At 44.3% G+C, this 25,274-nt stretch overlaps 1 protein-coding gene across 1 annotated transcript in view; it reads left to right on the top strand.

The window, feature by feature from the left end:
• CACNA2D3 (calcium voltage-gated channel auxiliary subunit alpha2delta 3) overlaps positions 1-25,274 on the top strand; it is an 856,949-nt gene that overhangs the window by 539,180 nt on the left and 292,495 nt on the right. Inside the window, exon 12 of the mRNA XM_021694907.1 lies at positions 14,309-14,387. Within this exon, the coding sequence (XP_021550582.1) occupies positions 14,309-14,387 (79 nt within the window). The remainder of the gene's footprint in view (positions 1-14,308; positions 14,388-25,274) is intronic.

Here is a 25,274-nt window from a genome sequence, read left to right as displayed (position 1 = left end):
ATCTTGAGGCTCCCAAGTGGGAGACACATATTTTGGGAAAACAAGCAAACTCAGCTCCAGGAACAGGATCTATCTTTCTCTTCCCTTGACTCCCATGAAAAATCCTGGACCCCCAAAAAACAACAAACCAACAAATAAAACCATGATGGCGAGGAAACCAAATAGGTTCTAGCTCTCAGGACTACCAACTTCATGCGAGTTTATGGATTTTGTTCTAGTAAAACCCATTGCTCTTCCTGGTTTACATTTCACTGATTTGTCCGATGCCTCCCAGGCCACCTTTTCCCACCATCCCCGTGCATTCCATAGTGATTCTTCTGGGTTTGTAGCTTCTCTCCACCGCAGGAAAGCTCCTGCAGGACAGAGGTGGTCTCTTAGCCCACATGACCTCCCCTTCCTCAGTGCTTCTTGGTCACAGTGCCTTTTACACCAACTTATTTGCATGACCAATACGAACTTACAGTTGTTTTTCTCTAACACGTAAAACTTGGGAGGAAAAAGAAGAAAAAAAAATGTGGAGAATGCCTAAGGGTGCATTTCCAGGAGCAAAGAATTGGGGGGAAGATCAGGAAGGATTCTTTTGGCTTCAAATATCCCTCCAACCAGTGCACAAAGCTAAGAGAAGGAATATAAGGACTTTACAGTTACAAGCATTTGACAAAATTTAACCCCCTTTCATGATAAGGGCACTGAAAAAATTTATGACCTAATCATAGTAGAGGCAATAATAATAGAAGTACAGCCAAAAAAACACTTACTCTCTGTTGGAGGTGTTTGAGCCCTCGGCTTGAGGGCAGCCAATGCCAAGAGGGAACCCTGGACAATTGTAAGGCTTACAGTCTATAAGATTAAAACATAACAATTCTTAGGATAAATACAACTCTTGCTTATTGAAGAAAAGAAATACGTTTTCTTCTGGGGTTTCTCAGAAAGAAGATATGTGCCCCCAGTTGCCCCCTGTAACTTTAACTCGCTTTCCTGCCCCAAAACAGTGGCTCTCAATAGTATGGGGTCTTCAGCTGGGGGCATGTTCCCATAGTGAGCATTCGGAGTCTTGGGAGCACTGGAATCCCTGGAAGGGGCAGAGGTCGGGGTACAGGTAATGAGCATGTACTGATTGCCAAAACCCCACAGGTGATTCTGATACACCCCATACACGCACACACACACACACACTCCCCTACCCCCAGAGCCATGTCCCTACCTATCTGCCTCTTGGAGAATCACAGGTAAAATTGAATGAACACTGTCCTCAATAATATCCTTGCAGATGTCTGATGAGCCCTTGACTTTTCTTACTGACAGTAAGGCCCAGAAGGTGGCAGGTGATTTGACAGCAGAAACTGCTATTTTAGACTAATTCTTAGTGACAGGGAGGATTGGTTGGGAAAATAGAAGTGACAAGAACTGTACTAGCTTAGAATTCACAATGGCTGTTGGTTTTAATGAGTTCAAGAATGATTTGGGCAAAATTCCAAACTCCTAAATCCTTGACCTATAACCTTCGTGGTGCTGATTCACTAGGGTGGTCTGTGGAGGGAGTGTTCTATCCAAACGCATGCTGCTTCTTATTGTGGGGCTTTGGCCCACATCCCACACGAGGACCACATTTGTGCCCAAGGCCAAGTGAGTCTCAGTCCTGTACCCTGATCTGGGTGGCAAACACAAACTTGGGGGGTGGGGAACATTAAGGAAAAAGGAGCTTTTCTCTAACGTCCAGACTGGCAGGCCAAGTCATGCCTTCAAACTTCACACCTCTGGGCCTTTTCTTGCACATTTTCTCTTTAGGGTCCAGGCAAGATGCCCCACTGGAGATCTCCTCTTAGAAAAGACCCCCCACATAAACACTCTTTAGTAGCACAAACCCCACTCCAACCCCTACCATTTTGGTTCCATTTAACAGCAATCTTGCCATATGGGTACAGTTATATGTTAACTGCCCCCCTGCCTTGCAGGTAAGGAAAATGAGGCTCAGAAAGATCAAGTAACTCACCCCAGGTTGCCTAGCTCACTTGGGGTAGGCCCAGATTCTAAAACTGGGTGTGTCCAGTTCTCAACCCTGCCTTACATCTACTGCATTCTGCTCACCTGTCCACCCAGCCATTCCTATTTTTCACAAAACTTTGCCATCTGTTCACACTGTCCCAAGGTGTGGGGGGAAGGAGAGACTTCACTGAAAGTTGTTTGGAATAGCAAAAATCCCATTACCATTGTGAGGTGTCATCTTTTCCCTGTTATGTAATACCTGAACCAAGCAGTTATTTAAAATACAATTGACTTCAGGCTTTGCATGGCTTCCATCTGGAATCAAGGGGCAGCACCTAAGAAAAAAACATGCTATAAAACTGATGATCCACCCATGCGAGGCCTCAACTAAGACACCATTTTCTGGCTTCTGAAGATGAGATGGTAATAACAAAGACCAGAGCTTTCCACCCCAGCCCACCCCCATTTCTTCATACTTATCACTGAGCTTCAGTGTAAAAAATTTCATAGGGGAAAGTGAAATTTCAGCTGGTTGGTAGCAGATCAGTCTGGAAAAATAGGAAAGCATTTAAAATGAAGTTGGTAATGAAGGAAAGGGCTCTAACCCTGATAAATTCATGAGTGTTCCATGCTGACTTATTTTTACTTATAAAATTTGTGAAAACAAATGGACAGAAAGTGGGTGACTGATACTCTCCAAGAATCTACTACATCCTGGGTGCTGAGTTGGGTACAGTTGCCTCATTCTGCCCCCACAACATCTGCGTTTCTGTTGGAAGGGAGAAATAAATGTAATTCAAGAAAATAAACAAGTCATTAAGATAACTACAAAATGTACCAAGTACCATGAAGGAGACAAATGGGATGAGAGGGAGTTAGCTATATAAAGTGAGAGAGTGAAGAACATTCCAGGCAGTGGGACAGGTGGATGCAAAGACTCTGAATCCAGAACAAGTTTGTCATTTTCTGGGTCTTCCAGGCATCTTAGCTGTGATTAGGGGTTGGGAATATATTCCAAGTGCAATGCGAAGACATCAGAGGGTTCTAAGCTAGGGAGTGACATGATCTCAAGATGTTTCATGAGCGTAACTAGCAGCATGCCAATTTGTAGAATAATTAGCTTCCCTTTTACATAAATAGATCTTCTGATCTGTTCCAAATTTAACGGCTTTACACACAGGAGTTAGTGTTTTTGTTCATGGTGTTGAATCTGTAAGCCTTCTTAGAAGAAGGGGCATAACTGTGAACAAATCACTGTCACCACTTGATCTCTCCAGGTCTGAGAGGGCAAGGGAAGCAGGGAGGGACCTCCCAGCCCTACAGATCTGTAGGTGGTCAGCAGTCTGAACTTTGGCAATGAATTTGTTTTAAGAGACCTCATATCAGCAGAAAAGGATTTTTATGGTATTGCTGGTCAACACGTGTTTGAGTGCTAGCTCCATGCCAAACATTGCACTGGATTCTATGGATTCAAAAATGAATGAGATGAGGGTCCTCTCTGTCAATTCCATCCCTACTCCTTTAGATGTGGTCATCCAAAGGCTCCATGATGTGATGTGCCAACTCAGGGTCTGTAGTGGTGCCTCTTCTGTTTCAGGGCTCCTGGTGTGTCCACCTTTTTCTTACATATTGAGGACTCATTCCTGATTTGAAGTCTAGTCTGGTCATGGATGGCCAATATCTGGGGCTCACCAATCATTGGAAAATGGGCATATAAATGAACAAATGAACTTCTCTCTCAATTTGGCAAGCACTGAAGATGAACAGCCCATTTTTTTAATAACATGTAATGTATTATTTGTTTTGGGGTACAGGTCTGTGATTCATCAGTCTTACACTATTCACAGCTCTCACCATAGCACATACCCCCCCCAATGTCCATCACCCAGCCACCCTATCCCTCCCACCCCCCTCCACTCCAGCAATCCTCAGTTTGTTTCTGGAGATTAAGAGTCTCTTATTGTTTGTCTCCCTCTCTGGTTTTGTCTTGTTTCATTTGTCTCTCCCTTCCCCTATGATTCCTCTGTCTTGTTTCTCAATTTCCTTATATCAGTGAAATTATATGATAATTGTCTTTCTCTGATTGACTTATTTTGCTTAGCTTAATACCCTCTAGTTCCATCCACGTCATTGCAAATGGCAAGATTTCATTTTTTTGATGGCTGCATAATATTCCATTGTATATATATATACCACATCTTCTTTATCCATTGATCTGTGGATAGACATCTGGGCTCTTTCCATAGTTTGGCTATTGTGGACATTGCTGCTATGAACACTGGGGTGCAGCTGCCCCTTCAGACCACTACATTTGTATCTTTGGGGTAAATGCCCAGTAGTGCAATTGCTGGGTTGTAAGGTAGCTCTATTTTCAACTTTTTGAGGAACCTCCATACTGTTTTCCAGAGTGGCTGCACCAACTTGCATTCCTGCCAACAGTGTAGGAGGGTTCCCCTTTCTCCGCGTCCTCGCCAACATCTGTCGTCTCCTGACTTGTTAATTTTAGCCATTCTGACTGGTGTGAGGTGGTATCTCATTGAGGTTTTGATTTGGATTTCCCTGATGCCGAGCGATGTTGAGCACTTTTTCATGTGTCTGTTGGCCATTTGGATGTCTTCTTTGCAGAAATGTCTGTTCATGTCTTCTGCCCATTTCTTGATTGGATTATTTGTTCTCTGGGTGTTGAGTTTAAGTTCTTTATAGATTTTGGATACTAGCCCTTTATCTGATAAGTCATTTGCAAATATCTTCTCCCATTCTGTCAGTTGTCTCTTGGTTTTGTTGACTGTTTCCTTTGCTGTGCAAAAGCTTTTTATCTTGATGAAGTCCCAATAGTTCATTTTTGCCCTTGCTTCCCTTGCCTTTGGCGATGTTTCTAGGAAGAAGTTGCTGTGGCTGAGGTTGAAGAAGTTGCTGCCTGTGTTCTCCTCAAGGATTTTGATGGATTCCTGTCTCACATTTAGGTCTTTCATCCATTTGAGTCTATTTTTGTGTGTGGTGTAAGGAAATGGTCCAGTTTCATTCTTCTGCATGTGTCTATCCAATTTTCCCAACACCATTTGTTGAAGAGACTGTCTTTTTTCCATTGGACATTCTTTCCTGCTTTGTCAAAGATGAGTTGACCATAGAGTTGAGGGTCCATTTCTGAGCTCTCTATTCTGTTCCATTGATCTATGTGTCTGCTTTTGTGCCAGTACCATACTGTCTTGATGATGACAGCTTTGTAATAGAGCTTGAAGTCCGGAATTGTGATGCCACCAGCTTTGCTTTTCTTTTTCAACATTCATCTGGTTATTCAGGGTCTTTTCTTGTTCCATATAAATTTTAGGATTATTTGTTCCATTTCTTTGAAAAAAGTTAATGGTATTTTGATAGGGATTGCATTAAATGTGTAGATTGCTCTAGGGAGCATAGACATTTTCACAATATTTGTTCTTCCAATCCATGAGCGTGGAATGTTTTCCCATTTCTTTGAGTCTTCCTCAATTTCTTTCATGAGTATTTTATAGTTTTCTGAGTACAGATCCTTTGCCTCTTTGGTTAGGTTTATTCCTAGGTATCTTATGATTTTGGGTGCAACTGTAAATGGGATTGACTCCTTAATTTCTTTTTCTTCTATCTTGTTGTTGGTGTATAGAAATGCCACTGACTTCTGTGCACTGATTTTATATCCTGCCACTTTACTGAATTCCTCTATGAGTTCTAGCAGTTTTGGGGTGGAGTCTTTTGGGTTTTCCACATAAAGTATCCTATCATCTGCAAAGAGTGAGAGTTTGACTTCTTTGTGGATTCGGATGCCTTTTATTTCTTTTTGTTGTATGATTGCTGAAGCTAGGGTTTCTAGTACTATGTTGAATAGCAGTGGTGATAGTGGACATCCCTGCCATTGAACAGCCCATTTTGATTGTCCAAAGAATACAGTTTGCTTTTGAGGAATTCCAAGTGCAGAATACAAGAAGTATATAAAACAGAGGTTCCTAACCTGGGATCCAGAGGTGCCTCGGGAATCTCAGTCTTTGGTGGAGGAGATGCCCTACATGTCATGAATCTTATCTGAAATCCTGAATGTACAGCCTTGGGCATTTTTTATAGGGGGAAAGTCCACAGCTTTTGCCAAAGTCTCAATGGATCTTACAACTCTGCCAAGGTTAATAGAAGTTGTCATCGCTCTAATTCTAGTGTTAGGGACTATCAATCCCATTATCCTTGGTAACGGCAGATATCAGTGATGACTCCTCAAAACCGTCCCCTAGGAAGGATCCTCTTCTTCACCCACAACAGTCCATTTCCTCTTTAACCAGACCTCTGGACAGGGTTGAGGGGGTGTCTGTGGATGGGAGATTTGACTTTCCTCAGCTCACTTTTTGAGTTTTACTGCAGCAAATTGTCTCAAATACACTTGGATGCGACTCTGCCTGGAATTCACCGCTTCTTACCTGTCCTTGTATCCATTATCGGGTTTGCTATCGATCACAGGCAGTGGGTGGATGATCCACATATTACCCATACATAAGGAAAGTACTGTCTGAGGGTTTAACTAACTTGCTCAAGGTCACCAAGCCAGTAAGTGTGGAGTTGGACCCACCTGGAGCCCAGGTTTCCTGATCCCCAGCTATTTTGAGGGTACTCAGTATTTATTTGAATCAGACATGGTAAGGCACACAGACATAGAAATGCCTGATATGAAGGAAGTTTATTATATTGGTAGTCCCCTAGGAGCAAGGGGCATGCCGTATCACATGGAGCTGCACCAAGGGGAAGGACCAAGGCAAGGTGAGTGGGCAAAGAGAGAGAGGGAGAGGGAACTGGAGGGCGGAAGCCTTGTTGTGGTTTCCATGGGAAGAAAAAGGCAAAGCAGGGTAAGCAGGCTTAGGATTGAATAATATCAGTGGGCCTTGGGGCATAGGAGCTGTCCCTCATTGTCTGGTACCGGGCCATGGAGTGATTATGGCAGGTGGATAAAGGTTGAGAATGTGAACACCTGATAAAAAGAAGGGGTCTGCATTGGTTTATTTGCATTCAGAGATGCACCTGCAGGCAAGTCATTTGTAACCTGCAGGAATTAGCTAACCCTGGGAGGGGTTATTCCTTCAAGGCAGCAAGGCCCCAGGTATCAGAGCATCAAAAATACGGAACATAAAAAGACATAGTTAATACCCTGCCTTTGCCTCCTGAATTAAGTCCATGGGACTGGATAGTCGAATGAATTGTGTCACCACCTTTGAGGATGTTTGTTGCTTGACTCCTTACTGCTCTGTGAAGCAATGTGTCATATCCTGTGTTCTCCCATGCCAACTCAGTTCACAGTCTCTGGACAACTCAGAGACACCTTCTCCTTCACCTTGACAAAACACATGGCCATCAGACTGGACTTGCATCTTCCTGCTCAGAAGATCACAAATGGCATTTTTTCTGAATTGGGGTATTTTCAATACCACACATGAGGTATGAGGCACTGTGCTTGAGAGGAAAGAGATTATACAGACTCGTAGAGCATCTCACAAATGACAGTCCATTTATCATAATGATCTATGATATTCATTTGTTGAAATTTTATTACTTTTGAAATTCAATTTGTCCCATCTTATTGCTGCTCAGGGAAGTGTTCCCTTATGTGCCTCTCCTCATCCTTTGGATAAGGTTGTTTCTTCTTTTATTATGAGCATGATGGCTTCTAGATTAGAGCAGCCTGCTCAATGTAACTATTTCCATTGGCATCAACCTTCTCTGGGGCTACTTCTACCCTTGCAGTGCTTTCGTGAAGATATGATTGGTGGTGATTTATGAAGCATTTGGGGAGTAATCAAGTTCCAGCCCTCATCTTCCGCTTGGAGTTTAAAGTTTTTATTCAGAGGCGCTTCTCTACACCAGAATTCATTGAAATGAGTAAATAAGAGAAGTAGGTTAGGAATATCTTTTGTGAAGAAACAGATTAAGGACATATTCAGTAATAGTAAATTGGCCTTTAAGACATAAAGACATCAGGAGACTTCTTTCTAAAGGTCAAGTTGCACACCATTTTTGAGAAATCCTGGAGGTGTTTTAGGGAATAATTGAGTTGGGCAGTGAGTCTGAGGGTGCATGAGCAGTTGGAAGCACGTGAAGGTGAGTCCACATGCTTATTTGCAGAGGCTGCCACTTGGCTGAATGAAAATTTGGAACCCATGGATGTGGGCACTCAGAGGTACTGGACGATTCTTTCAGCAAGTGCCATTTATACATATAATCCATATAAATTACATGTTTTATAAGGTAGAAGTACTAGATTTATAGTTAAATGTTATTTTAAGATGAAAGACTTTCTTTTTTTTTAAATAAATGTAAAGACTATGTATTTGGAGGCTTCTAAGTGTTCTGTCCTCAGCCCTTTGCTCTGTATGTGGGAGCAAGAGTGGAGTTATTGTCATTTCAAGGAGTAGCTTTGGGTGTGAAGACTCAGCTCTAGCTACAGACATGTGGGTACAGATCTGCCCTTTCTTGGGGGGGAAAGGAAGTGCAGATGGCAGATCCTGTTTGCCCAGTCTGGTTGGTGTCTGATGTTCCTGCCTAATTGGAATGACACAAACTTTTTAAAAAAATGCCCTCTGGATCCATATCCTCTTTTTTTTAAAGCACATACAGGATTATAAACTCCTGGAAGTTTTGCCTCAATCCTTAGCAATCTACAGAAACACATTTGTTTGAAATGGCTCCAGTGATTTCTTAATTCATGGTTCCACTTGCGTTTGGGCCTCATCTTCTCAGTGTTTTTTTAAAAGTGTTGGCATCAGTCTACCTATGTCAGACCCACCATGGGTGGTTCGTAAAAATGTAGATACGTGGCCTACTTAGTCTAAGTCTCTGGAGGGTGGGTGTTAGAGTAATGTGGGATTCCAGGTCCCTAGTGATTCTGATGTCTGGTGAAGTCTAAGAACTCTCCCCACCCTGGCCAGAGCCACTGTCATCTCTCACCTGGAACATGTCAGTGGCCTCCTACCCTGTCTCCCTCTGTCTGTAGTCCTCAAACTTGGTTGTATATTAGAACCAAGGGTGACTGAAAGACCCTCTGCTCCCAAGGATCTGATTTATTTATAGTTGGATGACACCTGGGCATTCAGAATTATAAGAACATCACAGGAAAATCAAATGGGCAGCCAAGTTGAACATGACTTGTTCTCCACATTGTAGACAGATTTACTCTTTTACAAGATCATGTGTAGCTCATGTCAGGCTTCTATGCAGTCTCTTCTGTGGTTCTATTCTCTAACAGTGGTTGCAAGGACCTTATTGTCTGTCCACATTCATTCTCTGTGACTTTTCCTGGTTGACTCCACTCCATTTCTACTGGTTTCTTCAATATCCCTTGAGCATGCCTATCTCAAGGATTTCGTACCTTCTGTTCCCTTCACCTGGAACATTCTTCCCCAATAGCCATGTTTCTTGTTCTCCCTCCCCCACCTGTTTTGTCCAGGTCCCTGATCACATGTCACCTTATCAGGGAGGGCGTCCCTTCCTCTCTTCCTAAAATAGCAGCTTTCATCACTCTCCATTGCCTTACCCTGCTTTATTTTCTTCATAAGCATTAAATCCAACAAAAAAATGTTAGATACAAATTTGCCATTTATTATCTGTTTCATTCTCATGAAAATGTAAACTCCCTGAAGACAGAGAGTTTGTTTTGTTTATCCATTTTATCCCCAACACCAAGAATGATCCCTGGTTCATAGTAGGTGCTCAGAAGCCACTTGTGACAGATGGATGATGACCTGCTACTCTTGGACTGTCTCAAAAGCATGGTCATTGGTGATATTCCATTCATTACCAAGCGGACGTGTGTGGGGGGTGGCAGCCTGTTTTCTGGCCGTGCAGTGTGTCCATGATAGCTCTATTGGCAGGCACTCTTCTTGCTCTATTTTAATGGCTATAGAAAGAAGAGATTTGGTTCATTATTATAAGCTCAAACTATCTATAGTCACCCAAGTTGAGAGAAATGGTGCCCCTCAAATTTCTGGTGGGAACTGCATCTACATGAGTCAGAGCATAATTTGTTTTTTTTTGGAAAAACTGGATTGAGTTTTTTGTTTGTTTCACTTGGGAAATTTTATACTAATCAGATTAAATTAAGTGACTTTGAACTTTGAAATGTCCACATTCTAACATTTTATTAAGCTTAATTGGGTTTATAGAACATTTAAAGACCATACAAAGTTAAATGGGAGATCAAAATGAACTAATAGGTTTATGCAGACATTTTTCCCCCCTGCCTTTATGCTGCATTAACAAAAGAGGTGCTTTCATGCCTACAGAGGATGAGCACAAAGGCCTGGCTTTCTGGGGAGCTTCGGTGTGTCCTGTTCCTGCTGTGGTCTGAACTGTGCCATGGTTCTGTCCCTTGATATTCTGTGCTGTGAACTTGGTTTCAGAACCACCTCTGATCTGAAAAGTAGTTGAGCTCAAGGCAGACTTGTGAATATTTCTGTAATGGCACTTCTTGGGGAAGAAATCTCCAATTGTTGGAAATAAAATCTATCAGGTTACAGAATCTGCTAATGATAGAAATGAGGAGCAATTTGATTATGTTACTCCTAAAGGTTTTGCACTCAGTTAGTTGAGCAGTGGAGTATGGCAGCCCACCCAGGAAGATGCAGGGCTCGGTCATAAGGCCCACATATTGTCTCTACTGGGGCTACATTTTCACTGCTATGTTGAGTCTTCCTAGATCCTTATAGAATGGTTGAGAAGGTTGCAGTGTGATTACTTTCTTCTCATTTAAAATGATCTTTAAGGGGCGCCTGAGTGGCTCAGTCAGTTAAGCGTCTGCCTTTGGCTCAGGTCATGATCCCAGGGTCCTGGGATCGAGCCCTGCATTGGGCTTCCTGCTCAGCGGAGAGCCTGCTTCTCCCTCTCCCTCTGCTGCTCTGCCTACTTGTGCTCTTTCTCTATCTCTCTGTCAGATAAATAAATAAAATCTTAAAATAAATAAAATAATGATCTTTAATTATTAAAGCAATACTTGTTCACTTGTAAAAACACTCAAGTGGTATAGACATTTGTGAAGTAAAAGATATAAATCCCCTTGAAGAAAAATAGGGTTCTTTGCTATCCAGTATCCTACAAATGGCTTTTTTTCCCCTTACTGATTTATAATGGATGCCTCTCCACATGAGTATATAGCCATATGGTGTTCCACTCCCTGAATACACTATAACCTTTTTAGCCAATCAGCTATCAAGAGACACTTAAGCTGTAACAGTTTTTGACTATTACAAATCATGAATGTGAACATTCTTATACCTTTGTCATTTCTGTTTATTTGTGAAAATGTATAAAATGAAATTATAGGGTTTTAAGAAGACGTGCAACTCTATAGTTTTTCCATATGCCTACCACTTCCTGTCATCTTTGATACCCACTCGGCCCCTACAGGCATTTCATTTGGTATCTTGGTTATAAGATAAGTGCCTAGAGGTAGAATTACTGGGCCTGAAAAAATTACAAAAATAAAATGCTATGGATATTGTTAAATTGCTCTCCAAAATATTTATTTTGGAGTAAAATCCCATCTCTTTTGTTGCCAGTTGAAAGGCATCACTGTGAGAAATCCAGGGCGTGAACAGAGTATCATTTGATGATGTTTATTTTATAGGCAGAGATGTGACAAGTCATTCCCCTGCCGTTTCTACTCAGATAAGGAGGCCAGTCCGCTGGGAGCCAAGGGCGCCACATAAATGGAGATACTGAACATGATTCTGATTTTCTTTCATAAAAAATAAAATAAAATACAAACCAACAAAATAAATATAATGCCTGTAAATCTCTTAGCATGCACCTGACTCGGGATGGTGCTGACTGTAGGAGCCAGGGCAGTAGTGTAGGAGCGTGGTGAGGGCGTGGGTACTGTGATACTGGTTTCCATTATTGTAGTTATTGTTAGCACAGTTATTCTTGCGCAATCATGTCTGGTCTGAAGTTTGGCACAATCCTCCTGGTTTTCCAAATGGGTTGCCATCTTTTTAAGTGAGGAATTATAGATGTTATGCCAATGATTCACAGCACTGTTCTGGAGTTTTAACTATGCTGCTGAGAGAGAACTCAGTTTATCCTGAGGTTCTTCATCTGGACAGCAGAGGAGGTTTGGTATGTGTAGGTAGCTTTACTGGAAAACAGCTGGGCTGCTCTGTGCCAGATCTTTTCCTCTTTGCCCACAAAGGTAGACTTCTGGCTTCACTTCCTAATAGCTATCCTTTAAGCCTTCTGCTTTGTTAAGAGCCAGTGGGGATACAAGTTTTGATCAGCTTAGTGTTTTCCCTTTAAATAGCTTAAATTTGAAAGAAAGATGAGGATTTATGAAGAAAGCATGGGTCTGGGTCTCAAAAGACTGGATTCCATTGCTGGCTCCTATGGGTACAGGCTCTGGGCCATGGGGCTGGTTGGGGTTTTCTAAATGGACAGACCCAGCATCTTCAAGAGATTGTGAGGAGGCCCCTGTGTTATCCTGAGGTCTCTGAAGACCTTTCCCATTAAATTGGGACTTGATGAAATTAAGCAAATCATTTTACTTAACTGGACCTCAGTTTCCCCCTAAATCAGACATCTTCAGCTAAATGCCAACAGTGGCCAGGCAGGAAAAGTGAACGGGGAAGTGACTTTTTGTAGGGGGGGGAGGTCAATAATAACTACTTTTGGCCATATAAGGCTGCCTCTTCTCTTTTTTTTTTCCCTAAGAGAAGCCAGAATCTCCCAATTAAAAAAAAATAATAACAATAAATAAATAAATAACATATCCTTTCTCTGTCAGTGTGACTCCATTGGGAATAGTGTGGAAAAGAGTGAGGGGAATGAAGAGAGACAAAGCTCTCTTTGCCTGCTCACCGACCCAGGAAGTCCCCTAGGAGCTGTGATGGATGGAAGGGCTGCTTTGGTGCACATAAGTGAGGACTGGCCGAGGCGACATAATGACAATGTGTATTTCAACATTTCTTTCCAAACTAGCCCTTAAGTTATGATGCCCAGATAGGAGAATATTTATAATTAAAACAAAATCTGAGGGTGCCTGGCCGGCTCAGTCAGTAGAGCACACGACTCTTGATCTTGGGGTTGTGAGTTCAAGCCCCACGTTGGGTGTGGAGCCTACTTTTAAAAATATTAGTTAATTCATTTATTAATTAAAGCAAAATCTGCATTTTTATACTCAGCTAGGCGCATTCATATGTTTTTACCCATTCATGTATTGCATTTTAGTGTTCCAAGTACTGTGCTCCATTAGGACACAGCCAGGGAAACAGAGGCATTCCTTCCCTCCCTGCATCAGGTGGACAGTCTAGTGGAGATCAGCCTCACAGATGGAACCACAGGATATACTAGTTAGCGACAACGATAATAAAGGCGCTGGAGGAGCAGTGGGGTGCCTGAGCCAGTCTTGATGGGCTGAGGGGACATCAGCTGGTAAAAAGCCTTTGGGGCCACATGCCCAGCATCTTCATCTAATGGCATGTCTTCCTTTAAATTGGCCACAAGGAGGTGGCCAGAGGGCTGTGCTTGGACTGCCAGAAGAGTTTCGTTTGGACTGGGTACTGTTGACCCATGTCCTGTTTTAAATTTGAATTCAAGGGCTGTAACCCTTTTAATCCCCTACCTTTCTTCCATCTAACCCTCAAGTACTACTTTGGGAGAGGGGTGGTGCTCTATTTCAAAGGATTCTGGCCTCATGAGAGAGAGTTGAGAAAGCAATAGAAAATGAGAGAGCCAGGGTTTTACACGTGCTATCTGCTCTTTGGGAGCCAAAAGCTTAAGAGGGCTAGAAAGAGTCCCCATCGGTCTCCCGGCTACAGGCCATGCCTCTGGTCCCAGTTAATTACCTCCTAAAATCACACCAGACACCACAGATGGTAAGAGGGTCTGCAACCTGTCCTTACACTGGGGGGAAACGTTGAGGGTCTTTTGGTGGCGTTTGTATTCCCAAGAAGAGCACACTGCGTTTCCTGTGTGGATGAGGAAAATGGTTGCGGATTTGGTCCAGGCCGAGATGATCCTTGTCCATATGTGTGCAGCAAACCCGGGCCTGCGTGGCTGCCTGCTTCCCGTTTCACATTGCTCCCCTCTGTCGTGAGTTGCACACCGAAAAACACCCACCTCCAGCGCCATATGGTTTAAAAGATCAAAAGCTCCAGTTTTGAATATATTTCTAGCTGCCTGTACTTCAAATGTCTTAAATATGTTCCTACAGATGGGAAGCCTCTGGGGCATTAAAGAGGTAAAACACATGTGCGGGAGCCACGCATGTGGTCTGGGCAGCTCGGTGAAAGGTGCGTGTCGCTGATGCCTGTTCTCCTCTTCCTCCCAGGTCCGCATCTTCACCTACCTCATTGGGCGAGAGGCTGCTTTTGCAGACAATCTCAAGTGGATGGCTTGTGCCAACAAAGGTAGGTTCCCCCACCCCCATGTGCTCGACTCCGAGTCACTTCCCCTTGGGTGCGCCATAGTTGGGAGAGTCAAGAGAAAGTAGAAAGTTCTAAGACAAGGCTGTGAGTTCTAAGATAAGGTTTGGTTGTTTCTAAGTGTTTGATAGACTTGGAACAACTTCTCCTGAAATATGCTTACGGATTTTGAGGACATCATCAAGCGGAGTGGTTATACCTCTGCACTGCTGCGTAGTAGCTGGGTGAGCTTGGCAGAACTACTATGGCAGAGCGATTTACTGCACATCCAATATCCATGTGCTCACTCTCCATTCTCCTTGCAGTTAGGTGGGGCCTCAGGATGGGTTCTGGCCCATAGGCTGTGAGCAAAACCGAGCTGGGTCATTTCTGGGCCAAAGCACTTCGGAGCTGCTACGATAGTGTCCATACTCTCTTCTCCTGCTCCTGTGAACTCTAAAAACTCCGTGTTCCAGATGGAATAGTCATGAAATGACTTCATCAGCCTGGTTCCCTGAGTGACCACCAGGGACTGGTACCCTTCTACTCCCCTAGCCAGCCCACACTGGATATACATGTGTAATCAGTAACCCTTTGTGTGAAGCCACTAAGATTTCCAGTTTGATATGTCCCCATAACATAACTTAGCCTCCTTAACTGATTAAATTCGTTAACTTTAAACTGCCTCAATGTTCTAATCTTTGAAATCAGGATGTTGATAATAGTTCTTCCTTTGATTCCTACCAAATATGAAGATTAGTGAAATGGTGTATATTAGGTGCCTGGTTCAATGCTGGGACACGGTAAGCACTCAATAATTGTTGTCTTTTCTATATTCTGAAGTCTCTTGATTAATAATCCCCTGTTGTATGTCAGAAACAATGCTTTGGGGAAAGCAGAGGGAGGGAAGGAACAGGGCCCTCTAGTTTATGAAGGGCTTCCTTCCTTTCATGCTACACAGGACCAAGAAGGCAAAGCATAGGCGGCAAATAGGTGGTAGAGTCCAGACTACTGGAGTCTTTTTTTTTTTTTAAAGATTTTATTTATTTATTTGACAGAGAGAGAGAACACAAGCAGGGGGAGTGGGAGAGGGAGAAGCAGGCTTCCCACGGAGCAGGGAGCCCGATGTGGGGCTCGATCCCAGGACCCTGGGACCATGACATGAGCCGAAGGCAGACGCTTAATGACTGAGCCACCCAGGCGCCCCAGACTACTGGAGTCTTAACCCAGACTCCTTGAGTTCAAATCCAGCCTCCACCATCCAGCACCCGTGTGCAAGTTACCAAACCTATCTGGGTCTGAATCGCGTCACATACAGAACAGGGGTAGTGATGATACCTGCCCCACCTGTTGTGAGCTGGAAATGAGGCTGTGCAGGTCAAACTGGTAGCGCAGTGCCTGCCACATAAGTGCCCCATTATTTCCTGGTGCCATTTTGATCTGTAGGCATGTCTTCTTTTCCCTCAGAGGCTACATGCTCCACGAGAACAGCCTTTAACTCTGATTTCATCATGAGCCCTTGGGGAGAGCCCAGCCTCCTGTCTTACTCAGAATGTTTGAAAAATGAGTAAATTGGCTACAAACACTTATAAAGGAAGACCATGTCCTATCGCATGGTAAACTGGTCTTGATGGATTTAGGTGGTCTTCTTTTAATATTGTCTCCTAAGCCAGCCTTTATTTTATTTTATTTTATTTTATTTTATTTTATTTTTATTTTTTTTTAAAGATTTTATTTATTTATTTATTGGAGAGCGAGCGAGAGAGAAACAGCATGAGAGAGGAGAGGGTCAGAGGGAGAAGCAGGCTCCCCGCCGAGCAGGGAGCCCGATGCGGGACTCGATCCCGGAACTCCAGGATCATGACCTGAGCCGAAGGCAGTCGCTTAACCGACTGAGCCACCCAGGCGCCCTTATTTTATTTTTTTTATAAAAGACTTTATTTATTTATTTGACAGAGAGAGACACAGCGAGAGAGGGAACACAAGCAGGGGGAGTGGGAGAGGGAGAAGCAGGCTTCCCGCCGAGCAGGGAGCCCGATGCGGGGCTTGATCCCAGGACCCTGGGATCATGACCTGAGCCGAAGGCAGACGCTTAACAACTGAGCCACCCAGACGCCCCAAGCCATCCTTTATTTTAAAAAGTTCCAGCATTTGTGCCTCAGTGGAGGAAAGAGGATTCTGTGAAGAGTTTGCATGTCCCAGCTCTTAAGAAAAAGTTATTTTAGTTGCAAGCAAGCAAAGATGCTCTCTGAAATTAAAAAGAGGAGTGTTTTGGAGAGGAAAAGGGTGACTCAGAGCCCAGAGTGGGAAGGGAAACTCATGTCTCATGAGGAACCCAGGAGCTGAGTTTTAGTTCTTTTCCTCGTTTTTTTTCTACACTCTTTGGCATTCTTCCTCTCTGTAGACAGACCCCCCGGCAATGGTGCAATCTAGAAATGACCACCCATGCCATGCATACTCATCTGTCCACACAACACATTGTGGGCAAGACATGATATTAGAAGGAAGAGTTTATATCTTCTCCACTTGAGACTGATCAGTACTTTAAATTCGATTTCAAGTCCCTTCCTTCCCCCAGAAAAGATTATGACCCCCCAGCTTGGGCTAGGACTCCCTGCTGCTGAATTGGGTGTGGGTAGAGAGATAAACCCATGGAGAAAAACAGATGCATTCTGGCGGGGTCTCAGCACTGTGGTTGGGTGGGCATGGCAAGTGAGTAGTGAAAAGGTACGTGGCCAAGCAAATGAACATTGCTCACCCTTCCCTTTGCTTGACATTGTCTTGAATTATCTGCTTCCACTTGGAACCATCTTTTAAGCTAGTGTCAATTCCCTCATCTAAAAAGTAGAGAACTGCATGGGAGGTTTTAACATTTCCTTGAAGGGCTAACATAACACATTTTACAATTATTTTAGTTTATTGGCTGGCTTGCCTCACTAAAAGGTATCAGCAATTCAGATTGTCTCAGAACAATGCATCTCAGAATAATGCATTGTCTCAGAATAATGTCTCAGAATAATGCTTCAGGGTGAAGTACAGGGGAAGCATAGACATAAACATATGGGGGCTGTGTGGATCCCAGATTTCCTCTGAGTGAAGAGGCCATTGTTGAAATAAGTTTTGGAACTTTGTTGACATTTGAAAACCTTGAGCGAGCTACACTTTTCCCCATTTTTTCCTTTACTTTGTGGTCTTGAAAAGAAAGAGTTCCTTTCCATTTTCAAATTTTTAAAAATGTTGCTGTTATTCCTGCCACATCAGATTGCAATCCTTCCCATCAGCTAGTACGCCTTTAGTCATGGGTTCTTGTTTTTACCACTGTCTGTGTCCAGCTGATGAAAATTACTCAAATTGGAGTCTTGTCTTAATCAACTAATATTACACCATAATTTAGTTTTAGTCATTGTTTATAAGAATCTTTGAAGCATCCTTTTGAAGACAATTTAGTCAACTCTGAGTATTCCAGGGCCTGGCTATAGAATGTAGCCCTTTAGATTTAGAAGGTCTGAGTACAGCAACACGGAGGTAATAGTAGCTGCTTAGCTGGCCAGGCCATTGGATTCCACAGTGATCCTCCTTCTCTTCCTGTACAAATCCGGTCATTGCCTTCCCTGCCAAAGCAAGTCTCTCTCAAGAGGTCTGCCTTCCTTACTCTGCTTCTTTTCTGAAGGGCCTTGGGAATAAAATGTCATTGTTTGCCACTCTTCAAAGTAACAGTTGCCATCCAAATGTTAGGTTCCAGTCATCTGTGCCCGTATAAACATTGGCTTCACGTTGCGTCAGTTATGGGGTTTTAGGCCACGTAACATCGGTGAGCAAGTATTCTTCTATGGTCATTAATTAAATCATTGTTTATAGTCTCAGATTGTTATAGTATGGAGGCAGCATAACATTTTTCATCTCAAGTGACATGAGGTCCAGAGGGGGCCCCCCCTTACATATTTTCTCCCTGAGTCAGCCAAGTTCTTCAGTGAAATGAAGCATTAGCATTCGGGGACCAAAACAGACCAAGGGAGAGCCCAGGGAGCCCAAGGAGAAGGCTGCTGGCTGACTGGCCAGAGTGACTCAGGAGTCGTAGGGCCAGCACCACCCTTTCCCCCGGGTCGGTGGCTGAGGACCCACTATTGGTGCCGATGTTCTTGCTAGGAAGTCTGGTAGCCATGGAGACAGTTCTCAGCCAGTGCACCTCAGACACTGTCCCCTAGAAATGGATTCCTGGGGACTTTCATACCCCTGGCAGGAGTTCTCTGCTTTGTCCAATCTCCTAGCAAAACCAGAGAGGCCTGGAGCTCATTGGTTTGCTTCATTTTATGCATAACTAGGTCCTATCTTGAGGGAGCCAGCCCTAATGAGGCAAAGCAGCAAACCATTTTAAATACATTAAAACAATCATTGCCACTATAGAATGGTTTGTGGAATTTAAAGCTCTGCTTTCATATTATTGGATAAACAAGTGAACTGGGGAAGCAGAAAAGAGGGGCTGACTAGCCCAGATATTCCATAAAGCCATGATGACCTTCTCTAATGTTCAGTGTGCCAAGATTTTAAATAAGCACTGCCTGATTCTCCTTCAAAAATCACGGTGAAGGGAGTGTTTTCCAGCTGTGCAAATAAAGAAGGGCCCCTGTGTTTGGGTTCTCAACCAATCCGTCATCGTTAGGTCGAATGGAAACGCCACACGAGTCTCTCTTGGTTGTCTGCTCAGCTTGTCCCTTCTTGATGGGTTAATGATCATTTTCTCCTCATTTGAAAGAGATCTGGTGGCCTGAGCCCTCCTCAGAAGTTCAGACCCACAGTCTTTTTCCATCAAAAAATTCTTAGCTTCGCTCTACCTTTCCAAGAGTCTTGTTCCCTAACTAAATTTATGAGGCCAGAATGGTTGTCAGTGCGGTTGAGGGAAAAGTGGAAATTAAAGTTTTTTGCCATTTTGGAACAGGTGGGAGAAGGCAAAAATGTCATTCAGATACATTTGTGTAATTCTTTTTAAAAAATTTTGTACCTTTTGACCATATCTCCCTAATTCCCTCACACCCACCCTACCCCCAACCCCTGGTCACCACCATTCTACTCTCTGGTTCTACACCACGTTTGGCTTTTTTAGAGTCCATATAGATTTCACATATAAGTGATATTATATATAGTATTAGTCTTTCTTTGTCTGACTTATGTCATTTAGCATGGTGGCCTCAATGTCTATCCATGTTGTCCCTATGGCAGGATTTCCTTCTTTCTTGTGGCTCCATAATATTCCAGGGTGTACATTCTATAGAACATGAGGATTAGAGTGGAGAGGATAATGGTGATGAAGCTGAAGACAGGGCTATGTTGTTAATCACAGCTAAGCGTGCTCAGTGACAGGTAGAGTGCCAAGTACATCTGTGTATTATCTCTTTTGACCTCTTAAAGCTTTAGGAGGTGTGTGAGCAGGAAACAAACCCAGAGCGATTGGCACCTTGCCCCAGGTTAGCAGCCCTTGGGTGGCAGAGCCAGGATTCAGGCCCAGCAGATCTGAAGCCCAAGCTTAACTCTTCAGCAGGCTGTGAGGTCTCTGTGTCGCCTCTCTCTGGGGGGAAGAAAGATCGGTTTCATGGAAGACTCTTGCATGCTTCCCATAATATGAGAGAATCTAGAAAATGGAATTTAGAGATTGAGGCGGGATTTTACTATGCCATAGCTAATAAAGGCTGGACGAGGATTTATACCCAGCCTGTGTGTCCCAGAAGTGGTCCTGCCCCCGCCTGTGTAGGCGTGTGGTCCAGTTCCCGACATTTTACAAATGGGGACGTTCAGGCTCTGAATGATGAGGTAGGGGGACTTGGCTCAGTGATGGAGCTGCAGACAAGCCAGCATTCCTAGCTCTACCACGTGATCCTTCAAATTATTTTTTCTAACATGCAATTTGAAATTAAAAGTGTCATCTTATTCACAAAGGAAAAGGTTTGCTCCTAAACGTGAGGTATGGGGCTGATTCTGACAGCTTCACGCCTGGGAGCGATGCCTGAAGAGGCAGCTGGGCATGCGGTCCTTGGGGGGCATCCTCACCCCTCAGTTCTCAGGGCTATCAGACCTCTTCCTTGGTCTCTGTGAAAGGACCAGGAATCATGGAGACAAAAAGCTGTTTGTAAGTTGTACATTTTTCTACAGAAATGAGAGCTTTTTTAGTAACGTGTGCTGTTGACAGGGAGGAGGAAGAGGGGTACCGTGAGGGGCTTCCAAGAACACTGCTGTTCCCTTAGCAAATGCAAATCCACCTCACTGCCCACCCCATCACCCTGGCAAGACTGAAGTCTGAGTATGGGCTTGCTTGTTCTCAGCTTGTCTTCTTTAAGAGGGCAAAAGCCTTTGAAAAGACTCAACAGGAGCAGTGTCCATCACACGAAAGGTCGAAAGAGGACCTTGGTGTGTGAGGTGCCCAGCCAGAGACTCCCACGGAGGAATGGCCTCGCCAGTCCCTCAGCTCTGGCACCATTGCCCAGCTGAGTATCGAATGATATGCTGAGGGGGCATCTCCTGCAGAGGCATCTTTTAGACAAGGGCCCTTAAGAAATCTTGAAGTGAGGGTGGTAAAATCTCAGAAACACAAAGCACCAGGCTGCATGTGGTTGATCACACTGAAGAGTGGTAACCCAGAATTCACAGAAGGCTCTGCAAGGGAATAAGGTAAATAAATTGATGTTAGGTAGAAAAATGAGCAGACCGCTTGTAATAGATGGCTAATTTCAGCATTAATTAGTCCTTGGTAATTACCAAATGATTGCTGATTCTGTTTTCTTACATGATATATGAAGTCCAAAAAGGCACATTAAAGAAGAGAATAAACATTCCAGGGCTAGAATTTAAAAGAAATAAAAGTGAGGGGAGGGAGGAGGGGAGGTGGCCAGTCCAGAGAATACAGAGAGAAACAACGGAAGCACCTCCAATTACAGCCAAAGCGTCCAGCCTTCAGGGACTTCCTGTTATCCATCAAAAGGTACATTTGTACCAAAAACGTATACGAAAACATTGAAAAACAAGAAAGAGCCTTTCAGAAAGGTTTTAGGTTTTAATGGATTGGGGCTACATGATAAATTTGCATTAAGCTTTGCAGCGTACAGTATTCTTACCTTTTATACATCTGCATCCCTGGTCTATGTATTGAGATATAAGTCAGAACTGTGACCTGGGTTTTCAGTAGATCTTTGGTGCTAATTATTGAGCATTTCCCAGGAATCTCAGGGAACCACACATTTCCCAACCCCATCCTCAACCTTCTCAGTCACCCAGACACGAACAGCCCATGAGGAGCACCCTCCTGGGACAGGACCTGTTAGCAGCCATGCCTGACCCTTCCCAATACAAGGAGAGGCAGTGTCCTCAGAGATTCTAAGAGCAAAGGCTTTGGAATCTGATGAACCTAGATTTGAATTGATCCAGGACAAATTACTGCTCTCTGTTTCCTCACACAAGTTGGGCTCTTGAGTGGCCCAGGTGCAGAGAGGCAAGGTCACAGTCAGACCTCATGAATGTCCCTGCATTACTATTGGCTCCCCCAGAACCCTAGGCCTGGTTCTGGGAATGACACTCTGGACAAGACAGGCACAAGGTTTTTGCAACATGTCATGGAGCTGAGACTCCAATGACAGAGAGCAGAGTAAGCAAGGAAAGTGAAGGTAGGGTGCAGTGAGAGGAATGAGTTCTGACAGCTGATCCCTGAATGATAGCAGAAGCCAGCCATGGCAAAACTGGATAGAAGGTGTGCCGGGCAGAGGGTGCAGCAAGTGCAAAGGCCTGGGGGGGGGGGGGAGGGGGGGATGAGCATGGACTGTGAGAGGAAGCAAAAGGCCAGTGAACTGAAACAGTGAGCAAGCGTGGGAGTGCAGAAGGGGATTCCGTCACCCAGTTGGGGAGGGGCCAGTTGAGGGAGAGTCTTGGCGGTCAGGGTTAGAAATTTGGATTTTATTCTAACTCTGAACAGAAGATGTTTTAGGGTTTTAGGCAGAGAGATGGTGATCTGCTTTATACTTTCAGATGATCCCTCTGACTGCTGGGAGGAGCCTAGATATCAAGGAGGGAGAGGTGCACGGAGGCTCTGGGGAAAAGACAGTGGAGTCTTGGGGTCAGTTGGGAGCAATGGAGATGGGAAAGAGGATTTTCAATATATTTTAGAGGTAGGGCCAGAGGAACATGCCATTGGATTAGCTATGGGGTGAGGTGAGGGAAATGATGACTATCAAAGATGATTCTTACATTTTTGGCCTAATTGGGCAGTGGCGCCATTTGCTAAGATGAGGAAGACCCACCAGGGAAGGAATGGGTTTGGACAGGGAAATTGGGAGTTGGCTTTGGACAAGTTGAGTCTGAGAATCCTGTTACTTATCCCCATGGAGGTGTCAGGTATACAGTTGGCTATGGGTCTGTAGCTCTGGGGAGAAGCCAGCTTTTCAGAACTCTGAGTATGATAAGCAAGGCCAAGTGAGGATGGTGTCCCAGTTCAGTCCCCTTCCAAATGTGTGATTGTGTTTCCTTCCTACTCCCCACCATGCAATGATCTGTCTCTCCCATGCTCCTCCTTACATTCATTCCCTTTCTTCTCTTGGCCCGATTTTGGAAAACCCAAATCAGGGATTTTTACTGTTGGCTTTGAGCGTGAGAATGAAAATGCAGACCACCAAGAAAAATCCCTCCTAAGAGATGCTGTCTTCAGTGCACATTTGGTACAGGATTCCCAATTGGAATTGCTCTACACTGTGAATGGTTCACCCACGTACCCTGATAGTCCAGAACTTTCAGCTCTCTCCTTCTCCTCTCAACATGGTGACATCTATCTTGGCTTGTCCTCTATGCCTTGTCTGTGGTTCCAAGACCTTTCCTTCAGAGCCTGAGATATGCCTACTAAAGAAGTGATGCAATGTTTTCTTGCTGATTTCCACACTGATTGCAGCTGCCATGCAGGAAGGATAACTATGAATGCTCCCCTCACCCAGCAATGCTCTTGCAACTTGCCCTTCCCACCTTGCCTCCCAGAAGGGACCTCCTGGAAGCCTTGGGAGAACCCTGTCCCAGATGAGTGTCCCTAACTGTAGTGCCTGGCCTTGGAGGGAGTGTCAAGGTGCACATGGGCCCCCTCCCAGGCTACAAGCTAGAACAGGCACTCACAGCCAGCTCCTTCAGGGCCCTGTTTCCCCTGGGATGGGCGAGGCCCTGGCCCTGGACATGAGTGACAATGCATGTTAATTAGCACTGTGCAGAGCTGTCATCAGGAAGCCAGAAGCCACATGGTCCCAACCTGGTTTGGGGTTGGCACAGCAAATTCAAACCAGCTGGCCTTTGTTTGGAAATGCCCTGGGAGGGTCCTGCCCCTTTTCTGGACAACAGAAGGGCTGCCATTTCGTTACCCAGAGCACGCTTTTAGACAAGAGGTTCCACAAACGCTGTAGCAAGTGCTGTGTCAGATCTGGCTTCAGGGGCACACGTACCCTTCTCTGGTTTGTTGGCAAGTAGGACATGCCATGAGCTTAGTTGTAAGGGTCCTTATTTAAAGGCATGGGGAGGGAAACTGAATTTTGTCCATCCAGTGCCCCCCTTATTAAAATCCTCCCATGACTCCCTGCTTGGGGGATAACGTCTAAACTCCTTCCCAAGGTCCTATGTGACAGTTCTCCTGCTCATCTCAGATTTATAGTATCTGACTTCCAGCCCCTCTCCCCCAGCTCCTTCCTCTAGCCATTCTGAGCTATTCTCAGCTTCTAGAAGAAGGCTGACTCTCACCGTGGGCCTTTAATCACACTTTACTCACACTTTGCTGGATACACTGTTCCTCTAGCTAACTGGCCCTCATCCTTCAGGGGTCAGCTGCACTGACCCTTCCTCGGGGTAGCTGGGTTTGATAGGCTGTCCCTGCTGTGCTTTTCAGCATAATATTCATTGTGCTATTTTGCAGTTGTCTCTTTACTCCGACCTGCCAGGCCCCAGGAGGCAGGGGTCTTGCTCATCTTGTTAATCCCTGCTTGTCCAGTGCTAAGCACCAGGAAAGCCTTCCGTATATGAATGAAAGCCCCCCATCCTGATCAGCGATCCAGACCTTGCTCAGTTCATGCCTTTCCTTCTCACATCTCCTAACCCACGGTGAAGCCAACAGGACCCCACACTGAAGAGGAACTCCAGATCAAAACAGTGTCCCCATCCACAAGATGATAGCTCGTTTAGGACTTCCTTCTGTTACTGAGAAACCATGTCAACCCAGCATATTCAAAAGGCAGGTCTGGTAACCACATGAGGGGTATGAGCCGGAGTTGCCGCCCCAAACACACGAAGGGCAAAAAATTCCGTAGGAGCAAAAGGCGCAGATGAAGAGATGCCTAAAGCATGGGTGCACCTTTGGTATTTGCTGCCTGATACCTGTAAGAACACAGGTGAAACACATCCCTTTCATCTGCCTCGGGCATCTTACCTTTAAAGTGGGCACAGTTGTGTCTGCTTCATCATGTTCTCAAGAACAAATGTGACAAAGCTTATCAACTGCTCAGTAGATTTTGTACCCCTTCAAATTAATCAGAGTTATTGTTACAGTTATAAAAAAAAAAAAAAGAGATGGCCTTTACATTTTGTGGTTCATAGTTTTCCTATTGGAAATAAGCGCACTAAAGTAAAAAAAAAAAAAAAAAAAAAGTTCCAGAATGGCATGTAAAGCGGACCCTGCTTTACACATAGATATATGCATGAGTGTATGTGTCGATGTGTATGTATTGAAAAAAGTCTGGGAGGACATTCTCTAAAGGGTTAGCAGGGGCTTCCTCTGAGAGGTGGCTTTATGGTTGACCTTACTGTGATTTCTTTTGCTTGATTATATTTTCAATATCACATGAACGCATTACTCATGAAGTGGGTGATGGTAGAGAGAAGATACAGTGTTTA

The sequence above is a fragment of the Neomonachus schauinslandi genome, chromosome 1 (assembly GCF_002201575.2).
Source record: "Neomonachus schauinslandi chromosome 1, ASM220157v2, whole genome shotgun sequence".
Classification (NCBI taxonomy): Eukaryota; Metazoa; Chordata; class Mammalia; order Carnivora; family Phocidae; genus Neomonachus; species Neomonachus schauinslandi.
Note: the sequence above shows the minus strand (reverse complement) of the source record. Positions and strands in the feature narration are given on the sequence as shown.